The 14582-nt window shown below is 38.2% G+C and overlaps 1 protein-coding gene across 1 annotated transcript; it reads left to right on the top strand.

The window, feature by feature from the left end:
- The first annotated feature begins 4429 nt into the window (after positions 1 to 4429).
- LOC143853342 (putative ubiquitin-like-specific protease 1B) lies at positions 4430 to 7401 on the top strand. The gene is made up of 6 exons (XM_077363081.1): positions 4430 to 6181; positions 6305 to 6392; positions 6499 to 6594; positions 6676 to 6894; positions 6981 to 7078; positions 7163 to 7401. The coding sequence occupies exons 1-6, from the start codon at positions 6075 to 6077 to the stop codon at positions 7308 to 7310; spliced, it is 756 nt and encodes a 251-aa protein (XP_077219196.1). The 5' UTR covers positions 4430 to 6074; the 3' UTR covers positions 7311 to 7401.
- Positions 7402 to 14582: the final 7181 nt, after the last annotated feature.

Raw genomic sequence — 14582 nt, 5'->3', positions numbered from 1 at the left:
CTGTATTAATTTTAACTTCTAAACCAGTCAGTCTGAGCTTCAAAAACTCGAGCCAAACAAAAAATCAATTCAAACTACCAAAATTCTGAGAAAGTGGAAACACCCTAACTGTGTGTCACATTGTTCAACAAAAATCAAGGAGATCATGATACCTAGAAAATACATTATATCTTCAAATTAAGGTAAACCGGACAAAATGAGCAAATGAGAGATTAAAAGCATAAACCTCATATCTTTTACCCTGCTATAGCTAAAAAAATCAACACAGGCTAACTCATACTGTTGATTTTCAAAAGGAAAGAAAACACTACATCATCATCTTTTCTTAAAAAATGAAATATAAACTGTGATTTACACTAAATATATAAAAGAAAAAGAAAAACGATTGCAAAAGAAGATAAACTTTCAATCAACAGCAGCAATCTCATGTAAAGATCTGATTAACAAAACGATATAGGAAAGTACCTGAATTTCAGCAAAGCAAAATGATGAAAATGACATAGATCTGAACTTCTTCTCCTTTATGATCAAGCTACCAAAATCTTCTTCACTGAACTATTATAGAGATTAACTAAGGCTCACTAAAAGTTTTCAAGAAACAACAAAATTTCACAGGAAATGCCAGAAAAGAAAGAGATAAAACTCGAATTTCTGAAATTAACAAACAGTCTTCAGAATTTTGAGAAATTTGAGTTGGATTTAGCAAAGATAAGGACTGATCCAGTCATATTCCAACAGAAAATGTTAGAGAAGATGAATCATGGAAGGAAAATTAGATCGGAAAAACTTTTCTTTGCTAGGGTTTCAAATTATGAAAAATAGAGTTTGGATATTGCAACGAACATGAAAATGAGGAGATCTAATGGCTGATAAAGGAAGAACTAACGCTCAAAGAAGATTAGAAGCCGACCGGAGTTTATCAGAACTCGCCGGAGCTCAGGCGAGATTAATCAGAGAAGAAGAATTAGGGTTGTGAAGAAAAAGAAAAGAGGAATTTTTCTCTTTTGTAAGAGCTCTACTAGGATTGCTAAGAAAACTTCCTAATTAGAGAAAAGGGAAAATTGTTAGAAAAATGCAAAGTTTTGGTTGAATTGGTTGGAGAAATTGTCAAAGAGGGGTTGTCAGGTACGGTCAGACATTGAATTTGATGAAAATACCCCTCTTTAGTTTTTAACTTTTAACCCATTATTTTTCACCGTTTCTCACTTCTACCATTCTCTCTTCCCAAACGAGAGTTTCATCTCGCCGGAGAAACTCGCCGTCGACCTCGTATGTCGCTCCCGAAGCCCGTTCTACTCGCCGGAAGCACGACCTACTCGGCGAAAACCATCCCCTCTCGCCCGAAATCAGTTTCCTCCCCTATACGAAGGTAATTTTCAAACATTTCATCTAGGGTTTTGTTTATTTTGGGTTTTTTTCTTGAGGGGTTGGATCTCACACACTTCTAACAATGTATGTTGCTCTCTGAACCTCTTTTAAGTGCCTCTTTACTAGTGTGTGAAACGGATTTGCTTTAGTATGTATTTTTTAAGGCTTTGAAATGCTTTGGAAGGGGTTTCGTTTGGATGGTTTTCGAATTTTTAGGGTTTCAATGGGCTGGAACCATTAATTGTTAGAAACAAAATATTTTGATATAGGGTTTCTAGGTTTTCAATGTTGGGCTTTGATTTTTGATTTGAAAGGGCTTCATTTAGGGCTTTAAATGGTTTCAATGCTCTCATTAAGGGTTTCAATGGGTTTGAATGGTTTAGGGTTTCATGTAGGGTTTTTCAATGCTTTAATTTAGGGTTTCAATGGTTTCAGTGGTTTGAATGGGTTAATTTAGGGTTTGGTTTTCAATGGTTTCAATGGTTTCAAAGGGTTTCATTTAGGGTTTCAATAGTTTTATTTAGGGTTTGAAACAACATTTTGGGATTGAAAGGGTTTCATGTAGGGTTTCATTATTTTCATTTAGGGTTTCAAAGTATTTTAATGGTTTAGGGTTTAATTTAGGGTTTATTTAGGATTTCAATAGTTATCAATGGTTTCAGTTAGGGTTTATTTTGGAACCAGTATTCCATGGAAGTTGGATCCATGGAACCACATATTAGAAAGTTGGAAGCAGTATTCGATGGATCCTCTATCTAGTAATATTGGTTCCAACTGTCTAATTTAAGGTTCTCTGGATCCTCTAATCAGTAATCTGTTCCAACAGTCTAATATGTGGTTCAAACTGTCGAAATTGTTGTTCCAAAGGGTTTCATTTTACTTGGTATTTCAGCATTTTTCATTTTCGGTGTGAAAGAGTTTCATTCAATGCTTTGAAGGCTTTCACTTGGGGTTTCAATGGTTTTGAGTGGTTTCAATGGTATAAATGGATCATCTCTACAGTAAATACTAATTCTAATTTCGTAATATGTGATTCCAAACGTTGTTTTAGTGGTTCCGAGGATCCTGTGACAGTGGTTTGAAGTGGCTCGGAGTCTGTAAAGAGTGGTTTTGTTTGAAGTCTGTAAATGTTTTTAAATTCAAGTATCTATATAGTGTTCCATGTGTCTAATATTAATTAAATGTGGTTTGAAGTGTGTTATACTGCATCGTAGTTTTGTGAATGGAATAATAGTGTGTTTGAAGTTTCTTTTCGTTCATCTTGTCCTGGAAGTGGTTTCCTTTTTCGTATTTGTAACCCCCTAAAAACCTAAGCCAAAATCCCATATAGAGATCATGCCGCGCACGAAGAACGCGAAGAAGATTGCCACTGTGCCCGAAGGCTCTTCTAGCCGCAAACGGAATGGGAAGGTTGTCCGTGAGCCCTCCCCTCCCACACCTCCCTCCGAGGAAGCTGAATATATGGGCGAAGGAGAGGAGGATGTCGAGGTCGGCTCCGTAAAGGCGGCATCCTCCGCCCGTCGTATAGAAAGGAAGGGCATATTGCGAGGTAGGAAAATCGTCTTTGAAGATCTTGCCGCATATGATGTTCGATCCCTTTTTGTGGCCTTTGGATGGGTCAATTTTCTCGGAGTACACTGCGATTCATACCCGACTCTTGTCAAACAATTCTATGCCAATTATAGAGTCGACGAAGATTATAAGTTCTTCCACTCCACAGTCAATAATAAAACCTTTCGCATGACCATGGAGAAGTTTTGTGAAGTCGCCTCTCTTCTCACCACAGGTGACGAGATTTTCTTCTGGCCCGGTACCATGGATGACTTTGATCGTTATATGGTTGATCCTGTCACCGCTTATGGGGAACCTTGGTTGCAGACCCCCACCTAATGATGGGTCAACCAACGTGTCCTACAATTCCCTTAGTCGTAGGTGCAAAGTCCTACACAAGATTCTGATCAGCAATATCACCCCTCGCGGAGGCAATAGTGACATGGTCCGGCCTTTTGAGGCGTTTATTATGTATCGACTTCTAAAGGGCCAGCCCCTTCACCTTGGCTATATCATACTTAGCTTCATGGAGGACACGAGGACAAAGGCCTTGGCTAGTCTACCATTTGGGATGCTTCTGACACGTATTTTCCAACATGAGAAGCTGATCCAAGGTAGCGAAGAACGCGTTCGTCCTTCTAATCCAATGAATCGTACAACTATAAAGGCAATGCAACTTGATGAGCATAGGCCCGCTCCACCACCTCGTCCGCAGGCTCAGCGTGTATCGGCAGAGGAGCTCGTTGCACATCGTCAGTACTTTGACGAGAAGTTCACTGCGCTTTCTCAGCTCCTTGCATCTCATCATGAGGACCATGTCGCGACACAGCAGGCCGTGAGCGCCCTACGCACCGAGGTCTCCACCCTCCGGCAGGAGTGTGGGACGTCATTCACCTCCCTCACTGAGCAGGTTTCTTCACTCAGCGAGTTGGTCCGCCGCCTGCTGCCCCCAGATCATTAGGTTGTTGCTGCCAATGAGAGCTGTACATGATCCCTATGCAGTTATTTACTTTTTGGTTTAGTGTTTCTGGCATGTATATGGATGGTATGTTATTATGGTTGTTATGAAGTGATATGTTATTATGGTTGATATTATGGATGGATGTATGGTATGTTATATTTGGGTTTGATATGTTATTATGGATGGATGAATGGATGATATGTTATTATGGTTGTTCTATTTCTCTGTCTTGGATGGATGGTATGTTTTCATGGTTGTTATGAATATCAATGGTCCTACTAATCCAATGAATGGTACAACTCTAAAGTGAGTTGGGGATATTTGTCAAGCCTTTATGGATAATTTTGATTCTCTTTAGCTGTGCATGGGACTAACACTGTGTTTCAAGTGGTTGTCGCTGCTTTCTACAGATTGTGTTTAAGTTAAGGATACAAAGGTTCCCATTTCCTTTGTTGCGGCTTCGTCATGGTGATTAACTTCTCCATTTCCATTTGCATCTCCTTAAGTTTCTACCTCAACTGTTTCCTAATAGCTTTTTTTGCAGGCAAAATATGTCTTATCTAGATGCTGTCCTTCCCACTTCCAGGAGTCCTTAAAAAACGTTTCGGTTACATGATGCGCATAAGAATTTGATAAATGAGACCCCATTCAGAGATTTGCTACTACACAAGAACCTCGAGGATGTCAAGTTGCGCAAGAAGATTTTGACGACATTGATGAGAAAGTGGGATCCGAAGCGGAAAGCATTTAGATTGGGGAGCATTGTAGTTCCTTTTCTAGTTAGTGATGCAGCCAAAATATTGGGCTTAACTATGAGAGGGGAGAGGCTGCAACTAGATTGGGATAGCATGACAAGGGTGGATGGTTGGAGGTTTGGGCTTCCAACAGCCACCTTCGAAGAGGTCGTAAATGTTATTCATCGAAAATGGATTCAAATGAAGAAGAGTCGATAAAGTCGACAGTGAAACATGTGATCTTGTTATTCTGCAGTACTGTCTTGTTCGCATAGAGGGATCACAAGGCATGTTCTTGCCTATTCCCTTATATTGATTTGGGGACTATAGGAGATGTTGTGTGGGCTTATCTCGTTCATGAATTCTTGGTCCTGTCCTTAAATTCACATGCTGCACTTCGTGGGAAGGGGCATTTATTGAGTTGCTCTATCATTTTACAGGTAATTTTCCATTCATGCCTTATAGTTACTTGTTTCTAAATTATAGGAGTGCGTAAATAATGTAGTGTGATTTCAGGTATGGCTATTTGAGCATAAAACGTTCTGGGTACCTGATTACCCTGATGCTTATCCACGTCTATTTAAGTGGATCAGTGAGGATACCAAGAAGATGGAGCATAGAAAGTTGATTGACTGTGTTGGTGATGGGATGGTGAAAGAAACAGACTGTCTTGCGTGTTATTTTCTTACATTCGTATTTGTAATAAAAAAATATGACATTTATTTCAGGTGGTTCTGATGGTTGAAGCTATGGCGAGGGAGGAAGCCCTACTGCTCGCCCAGGTTCAGGACGACGTTGTTGGTGTTGTAGAGGATTCAGTGGGGGATTCGATTGGGGCAATTGTGCCTACAGTGGGGGATGTGATCGGGCCAATTGTGGCATGTAAGGGGAGAGAACGAAGAAGGAGAGGGATGAAAGTAAGAGAGGGACTTCTGAAAGAAGTAAAGGAATCCGCATCTCATAGTTCTTTGTTGGAGAGGATAGTGAAACTTGAACGTGAAGTGAGGGAGCTAAAAAGTCAGTTGAAAGGGACAGATTCATTGAAGAAGAAAGGTGTACAGTTATCGGGTGAGGAGGAGAAGGTAGTGAAGGATAAAAAGAAAGATACTCGAACAAAGAAGAAGCAAACAAAGGAAGATGAACAAGTGGATAAAACATGACATATTGAAAAGAAAGATGGGGACGTTGGGATAGAGAGTGATAAGGGACATTGGGAGGGTGGATTAGTAGAAGATCCGAAGACGATGGATATTGTAGAGTTTGGGTATGATGTTGGGAAAGATGTGGTTGTTGATCCAATAGACCAGATCTATATTAATAGTCAAATTACAGAGGATGACTGGGAGGCTGCAGCTAATATAGTTGCTATCTTGCTTGACACTCCCGAAATGAAGAGTAAATAATGGAGCATTGAAAACAATGTAAAGCAACGTCGAAGGCGAACAAGACCTAGTAGAGCAATGAGATCACCATATTACATAGGCCAGCGGAAATTCAAGGATGCTCTTGGCAAAGTCACCAGGCTTGCAGCGAGCAAGGTGGATGCATTGGTAGCGCTACAACCTTGGTAAATTCCCGTTTTATTTTTTGGAACTCTATCTTGTCCGATTAAATTCATAGATATGTTATTTTAGTAGAATGATCTGAGCTAAGGTCCATAGAGGGAGATGACTTTTTACTGGATTTGCAGTGACAAAGTCATTGAAAGTGATGGGTACTACATGTGTAAAGAAGACTTGCTTCTACTAAGCGATCGTAGAGGGTGGTTATCATCTCCGGTAAGATTTTATGTTATTTGTTAGATATGGTTCATTGAGTAACGTAAATAGTGAGCGCACATTTCTTATTAAGTTCCTTCTCGTTGACCAATGGTCTATTTTGTAGATCGTTAATGTATATACCGACTACTTGAACTTGCGGGACGAATGTTTGCGAAAAGAACAAAAGGGAGCATGCATTTGCCTTACTACCCATCTAGCTGTGAGATTAAAGTGACTTACAAGTAATGATTTGTGTATTTGAAGCTGCCGGCAATTCTAACATTTGTTTTCGTGGTTGCAGCAACTTATAATATCCGATAGATGTGAAAATCCCGAAGCATGTTCCCGATTCGTAAAGCGTCTAGAGAATATCTCACTTAAAGAGCTAAGAAAAGTACTCATTCCAATCAACATAGATTTGGTTCATTGGGTTCTTCTACTCTTGGATATGGGTCAGTGTACCTTCGCTCTTTACGACTCTCTAGTCGCTCGCACGGATCATAGAAGGGTGCAACCCCTTGTGAGTACTACCCTAAACTTGTTTCGTAGGCAAAATATTAATTTATGCTGAATACTGGCATAACGTACTGAATTATTGATTTGTAGGTTGATTACCTTGTTCAATGGTTCAAAAGGGTGATAGACATTGATATAAGTGCATTCCCCATTGATGAAGTGGTTGTTCGGCCCATACAAAATAACGGGTGATGTAACTTCCAATTACTTGAGTTAGGGAAACCTACGTAAACGATTAATTCTTATTGTTGCATATTCTTCATATTTTGCAGCCACGATTGTGGGCTGTTCGTTTTGAAAGAGATGGAATACCTCAGCCGTGACGCTAGTTTGGATTTCACCCAGAAAGATATTACGGCTATGCGAAATTCTCTATTTTCTGAAATATTAAATGGGGTGTATGAGAAAGTATCCATTTAACTTTTGGGAGGAAGTGATGTTGTAACTTTGTAATGTAATTGTTGTTTTGTTTCGTGGGCATGATTTGTAATGTAATTGTTGTTTCAGTTATTTTGTGCTTATTTTGTGCTTGATACATAGCGATGAATTGTTTTCCAGGACTTGATAATTGAGAAACACCCAAATAGCGTCCTCATTCTCACCATCTATGCAACAGGCTTAAAATCACAGTCGAATCATATGGTGTACCCCCGAGCCGCCAATTGAATCTTCGGAGTTCCGAAACGGATTTCTGAACTTTTCATTCCGACTCCCGAATGATGCCCAGAGGGGAACCCCCGAATATTGACAAGTAAGAACCCAAAACCTGGGCATCATTCGGGAGTCCGAATCAATCGTCGGACTTCCGAATCGGAATTCTGAAGGTTTCATTCGGACTCCCGAATGATGCCCAGGGGGAACCCAAACTAGTGGCCATCCTTCGGGAGTCCGAATGAACCTTCGGAATTCCGATTCGGAAGTCCGAAGATTCATTCGGACTCCCGATGGATGGCCAGTAGGAACCCAAAACTACTGGAAGTCCATCGGGAGTCCGAATGAACCTTCAGAATTCTGATTCGGGAGTTCGAAGCGTCCTTCGGACTCCCGATGATGCCCAGATTGGAGGCCAATTCTACTGGCATTAATTCGGGAGTCTGAATTAATCGTCGGACTTCCGGATAAGACTTCCGAAGGTTCTTTTGGACTCCCGAATAAACCTAGATTGGAGACCAACTCTACACACACACACACACACACACACACACACAGAGAGGATAGAGAGATAGAGATAGTTAGAGAGAGAGAGGTCAAGATAAACATGGCAATAACGAAACAAAAGTGTTGAAACAGTTGTTCCAATATGAACAGGGTGTATCCAATAGCAATTAAAATTGTGGTTCCAAAAAATGTACAGTTCCGGCCAACTAGTGGCTACAACAACGTTTAATTTTTACAATTTCCGTGTGAGTAAGTATCATGTGTAGTAACAAGGTTCCCAAAATCATTGCCACTGTGTACAGAAAAACCAACAACTCCATCCCTAAGTAAAGAAAGGAGGTGCGAAGGACACTCCGGACCTACAAGAGAAAGTTGCTACAATCAATAAAATGATGGGTTTAATATGAAAATCATATCGAGTGCGTAATAATGAAACATACCTGTTCTGTGTAGGTGCGGATGGACCGATGAGAGTCATATTTAACTAACGATTTACGAGGGGAGGATTTTTACACGTTCTTTTGTTATGTCCAGGTTCCCCACATGATTTGCAGTTGTGATGTTGTCCAAATTGCAGCCCTCTCTCTATTCGTACTTTTTTGGGTTGTCCGGGCTGTCGTCTTACTCGCAGTGGCAATAGTACTAGTAAATCATAGGATGGCTAGGGCCATTGTGTTCGATCTAAAGTTGGATGAATCACCTCCTCATACGTACTCCGATATGTTGAAGCCAAAAACCAATCCTGGCAGTACTTATATCGGTCAACCTTATTTAATCCCATAGCTGCTATGGCATGCCCACATGACAATCCCATCATTTGGAAAAGACCACACGTTCATGTTTTCTTCTCTAAATCCACACTATCCGTATGAGTGGATGAGAGCACTTCATATTCATTCCAACTACACGTGCGGGGTAGAAACTTACTGCCAAACGAACATGATTTATCCAACCACTTTTCTGCTCTATGAGTTAAATGCGTTTTCCATGTAGCCCCAGCTTTCCGGCGAAAGTGGAAAAAGTCTTGTACTTTCCATCTAGTGTGATCGACTAGAGCAGCAATCGGCAACTCCCTTGCGCCCTTCAATACGTTGTTGAAGCACTCTGCAGCATTAGTGGTGAGCACATTCTACCTGGCCCCTTTAAAATGTACAATAGCCCGATTTTCTTTAGGAATCTCAGATATCCATTTCTCTGTTTTTTCATTCTTTGCTTTTATGAGTTCCATCGCCTCCTTATGGTCACTCTTCCTTAAGGCATATGCCGCTCTTGAAAATAGTTTACAAAGTTTTTGACTCTTAAAGGTCTTCAATAGATTGGCATTGAGGTGACGAATACAGTAGTGTGGGACCCCGATCCCGCGAGAGGGTTGCGGCGCGCGAGGCGTTACACTCTCTCTTGGTCTCTCGTACCCACGCGAATGGCGTGTGCTTTTTATTATTGATTTTAATTACCCAACGAAGCAGGCAGCAACCAAGCCATAGGGTGCAAACAAACGTGCAACCCAGTACCCATAAGGGCAGGGGTAAGCCGCCGAGCGTGGCAAGGTGCGATTTAATTCATCTTTTCTGTGAACTTGGGATCACTAAGGCAATCCGAATTCCACACAAAGAGAGTGACAGAGTCGCCACCTAGATGAGGAATCTAGGACCCATAATTGACCAGAAATCTAGACTCGTTACCTGGTTACGAGAATGGAAGGTATGCGGAGTTACCACCACATGCACCATTCCTGCCCGATAATCGGTCTTCAATTCCAAAAGTTAACTCTTTTGAATTTCTTTTAAATGGCTCATTTAACTCTATATTAATATGCGAACTACGTGACATGCATCCTAAGATCTAATTTCAATGTAATTCCTAAATGTGTATCTTGATTTTCTTAACTTGTTTGAATTCAATCTAAGTGAAAGTTCTCATAAATTCTAATTTCATGGAAAGTCCTAAGTGATTTCATTACTTTTAATTTAAGGATTAATGTATAAAACCCCACCACTTATGTGTGGAGCCGACTCGGGCTTGGTATGCCACTCAAGTATCCCCAAGTTGCCTACGTATCCCAGCCTCACTAGAATCAGAGTTGATCGTAGTTTGGTGCACCTAAACTAAGCTACTTACTTATGCCTAACTCATCTAGGACATCGATCTAGACTGGATTGACTGTTTCAAAAGTTTTAAGAGAAATTATTTAGTTCAAGTTGAAGATTTTATTATCCTATGACTTCATCTAAGATGCTATATGGTCATAGCTAAGTGCAAGTTGTCCCTTAGACTAATGCAGGTTAACCTACATCCTAGGTAACTAGGCTTGTCCTATGGGAAAAAGAGATAAGTAGTGTAACTAGATCTATGACTCAATTGCTAATAATAGCAATCGGTCGTGATAAGGCTGAACTCCCTAACTCTAGGACACCCTAAAACCTATAATACAACATGACACAAGTGTTCCTAAATGGGGCTCTAATGGTTCCTACGATGGGAAGCCGTAATCCAACGGTTCGAAAGACATGGAGTGATTTAGTTCAATTTGTTGAACTTGATGATTTTTTATCTTAAGGATTTTTTTATTCCTAAACATCTAAGGAATACCAAAGGCTCTATGGTTCGCAAGTTTCGGCCTCGAATCGCAACCATGGACGGGAATCGCGCTCTCAACACTTGTATAATTTAGCACGTAAATTATAGTATCTTATTGCCTGGCATATTTCTCAGGATTTCCGTGGACAGTGGACCTCGGAGCCAATATCATACTATAATTTACACACTACAATTATGCAGGATTAATCGCAATTAGTATACGATTACGGTTGCGATCTCGGCAGTTAGACTATCGCGGTATAGCGAATTTACAATGGAGATCTAAGAACCCTAAGGTTTCTGTTTCAAACAAGTTAGGGATTAAATTCATGATGTAAAGTTAAGATTTGTTGGAGGTTTTTACTGACTTTTGTGTTGATTTGCTATTAAATTATGATTTATTAACATTAAGACCAGATTGCTAGGATTATACAAAAACCTTAAGCAATCAAACCCCAAATCAAATGAAACTTTTCCAGTAACAAGATATGGATGATAGTGGCTTACTAGAAAAATTTCATGAATTATCATTAAGATTTGATATCAATTCGATTTTTCAAAATTTAAATCAGATTATTGATTAACACAGCAACTTATAGCATACCAATTTCAAATTAATCCAAAATATCACAGAATAGAGATCTAGATTATTATAGCTTATTGGAAAACTTATATGAATTGCCATTAAGATTTGATATCAATTTCCAATTTCTCAAAATTCAAATCAGTTCATAGATTAACACAGTAACTTATAGCATATCAATTTCAAATTAATCCAAACTTTCACAGAAAAAAGATAATCATGAGATTCGACTATGGTATGACTTTCATGGACTTTTATTACGATTTGATGTTAATTAAAATTCACACAAAAATCGGATAAAACCAAAGAATTACTTAAAAAGCAAACTTAATAGTATCCTAAAATCAAATAAAAAATTCCAGTAGATATATAATAGATTATAAAATTTTCTATCAAAATCTCAAAACTTAAAAATTAAATCTCCTCCATAAAATCGATTTTTAAATAGAAAAGGAGAATTTGTTTCCTAGGAATTGAAACCCGTTTATTAAAATTAATTACAAAACCATATTAAAACTTTGCAAAAACAATTGAAAATTTTTATCTAACATTCCAGTAACCAAAGTTACTAGTTTGTAAAGAAAAATTTCAAAAATTTACTAATTTAATACGAAAACGAATTACGGCACGTAAAACGAAGAAGCGATTAGAAAACAAATAAAAAAACCTTTTTTTGAAAAACATATTTCGTGAGAAATTCAATTTATTGTTGAACATTAATTCTAGAGAGTTTAATCAATTTGTAAAACATTCTGATATTTATTAAAAATGACCGAAATTTAAAATAATTTAAAACCGGATTAAACAAATTCAAAAAAATCCGAAAATTTTTGGGTCTTCTGGAAATCAAAACATTGGTTTGGAAACAAAATTTTACAAATTTTGGACATGGTTTGATATACTTTTGGATTCGTTCATCAAGAAATAACCCCTTTCGGGGTTATTGTTTGAAAAATAAAATGAAAATTAAAACGGCCAAACCGAGATCGGAAATTAAGTTTCCAGAAGTATTTTATTTTATAGAAATCCCAAAAAATATCAGTTTTTAAAGAAACCCACGTTTTCTAACACTTGCTTTTATAATCCGATTTAAATCCATATTGAATAAAAAACTAAAGAAAATCATTATTAAATGGGAGAAATTTAATTTTTTGGTGAAATTTTGAATTTTAAAAACTTATAATCTATATTATAACATACTGGAATTTCAAGGAAAAATTCATTGATTTGATTTATCAAAAGTAAAATCTTAGCATGCTTTTCTATTTTTGATATTACAAAGATAAAGATCATATCGTTGATCGCGCTCCTTGTCTCTAGGGTGAGTAGATCCGAGGTATACGCTTTGTCGCACCCTTTTATATGATGAATAAGACTCAAAGAACACCCCAAAGATCCTTGATGTGTGATTTGTTGAAGAAGGAAAGGGATTTTAAGAATCCCTTTTGTGAAGAACCCTTGAGAGATATGAACACACTTCAATAGAGAAGAGGTTTTTTTTTTTTTCTTGGGAGGAGAGAGAAAAATGACGAATTTGGATTTTTTCAATCTTTTTTAGGGTTGTTTGCTTTGATTTTTGTACAAAAAAAGCTAGGGTTATGAGAGAAATAGTAATTTTCAATGTGAGAGCTCCCTTTTTGGTTTGTTTCCAATTTTCCTCTATCACTTTCTTTCTTTCTTGTTTCCAAATTTGATTTGATTCCAATCTTAATTTCTTGTCAATCAAGACATGCTATTCTCATTCCACATTGCTTCTTTGGAAGAAAACCTTTTTAAGCAATCATTCATCTTTTCCTTCTTCCCTTCTTTTTATTTTTTATTCTTTTTATTTTTCTTTTAACAAATATGATGTCACCATTTTGACATCATCAAGGTTGGGTGCTCAACTCATGTGGGTCACCCATGTGTGCTGCTCACCATGGTGGTTGACCCATATGGGTGAACCCACATGAGCTCCATCTTTGCGGGCTTTAGCCCAATGGGCCATTTCACACGGGTTTCGGGTTTTTCCGTAAAAAAATCAATAAAATCTTTCTAAATTCAACATTCTATATATGGACCCAATCCATTTGACATTTATGGTGCATCCCTCACACATTATCGGACCATCTTTATTGGAAAATAACTTTTCGGACCAAAATGCTCCTATTTGACTGTTAGACATCCAAATGCGACCAAAATACCCTAAGATTGGTTCACCCCTAAAGAGAAAAATTAAAAATGGAAGGTCTTTGTGGTCAAACTTCAAAAATAGAAACTTTAAAATTGGGTCCTTTCGGTGAGCAATATTAAACAGGATCATTTGGTATCCCCTGAAAATACCCAAAATGCCCTCAACACTTAGAATTTCCAAATTAAGCGAAACTCCTGAGAAATTCTAAATTTAGAAGGTTTTCCAAAATTTAGGAAATCATTCATAATCTCTCAGACATATTTTGGGGATCAAAAGAATTACACAGGAAAAGACCAAATTACCCCGAGGTGCTAGAATTTGGCGAGACTAGGGAAAACCCTGAGAAATTCTAAAAATAGCAGATTTTTCATAAATTTATGAACGGACTCAAGATTTCTTAGACACAACTTAGGGGCCAAATATGATATGTTTAGAAATGTCTAAAATACCCCCGAAGTGCAAGACTAAGAGAAAATCTTGAGAGATCTAAATTTAGCAGGTTTCCCAAATCTTACGAAATTACTCATAATCCATCAGCCGTACCTCGAGATGGTTTTGGACATATGAGAAATGATTGAAATATCCATAAGATGATGAAAATGTGGAAGCCCCATGAGTTTCTAAAATAGCAGCTTTTTCAAAATTTGTAAAATCACTGAAGATTTCTCAAATATAACTCAGGGGTCAAACGAGACACATCGGGAATGACCAAAATAGCCCTGCAGTGCAAAATAGGCAAAAATGAGGGAAACCCTGAAAATTCTAAAAATAGCAGGTTTTTTCATTTGCTTGGAAACTTGAACTTTCATCTTTCAGAGGCCAAAGGAACCCCCTAGAGACCTTTAGGATCGCGAATCAACTTCATAACTTCCATAATGAAATGAAATCTACCCTAAAATGCATGGATGCCTAATCTAATATTGAATACGGATTCAAAACTCGATGATACTACCGAATCTTTTGCTTTTTAAAGCGTAGCAAAATGGGGGTGTCTACAGATGCCCCTCTTTGGTAGAGATGACATACTTGTCGAATACCAAAGCAAAAGTGACAACACTATTTTGCGCGACTTTAATCAGTAGAGGACTCTCTACACAAAATGCACCCTAAATGCAAACACATGCAACCTAACCTAATGCAAGATCCTAGACGAAGTCCTAGAATGTAATAAAAATCATTTATTCTAAACACCATGAGATGG

The sequence above is a fragment of the Tasmannia lanceolata genome, unplaced genomic scaffold (genome assembly GCF_043159265.1).
Source record: "Tasmannia lanceolata isolate RefF3 unplaced genomic scaffold, GAP_Taslan_0.1 ptg000019l, whole genome shotgun sequence".
NCBI lineage: Eukaryota > Viridiplantae > Streptophyta > Magnoliopsida > Canellales > Winteraceae > Tasmannia > Tasmannia lanceolata.
This window is presented reverse-complemented; position numbering and strand designations above follow the sequence as displayed.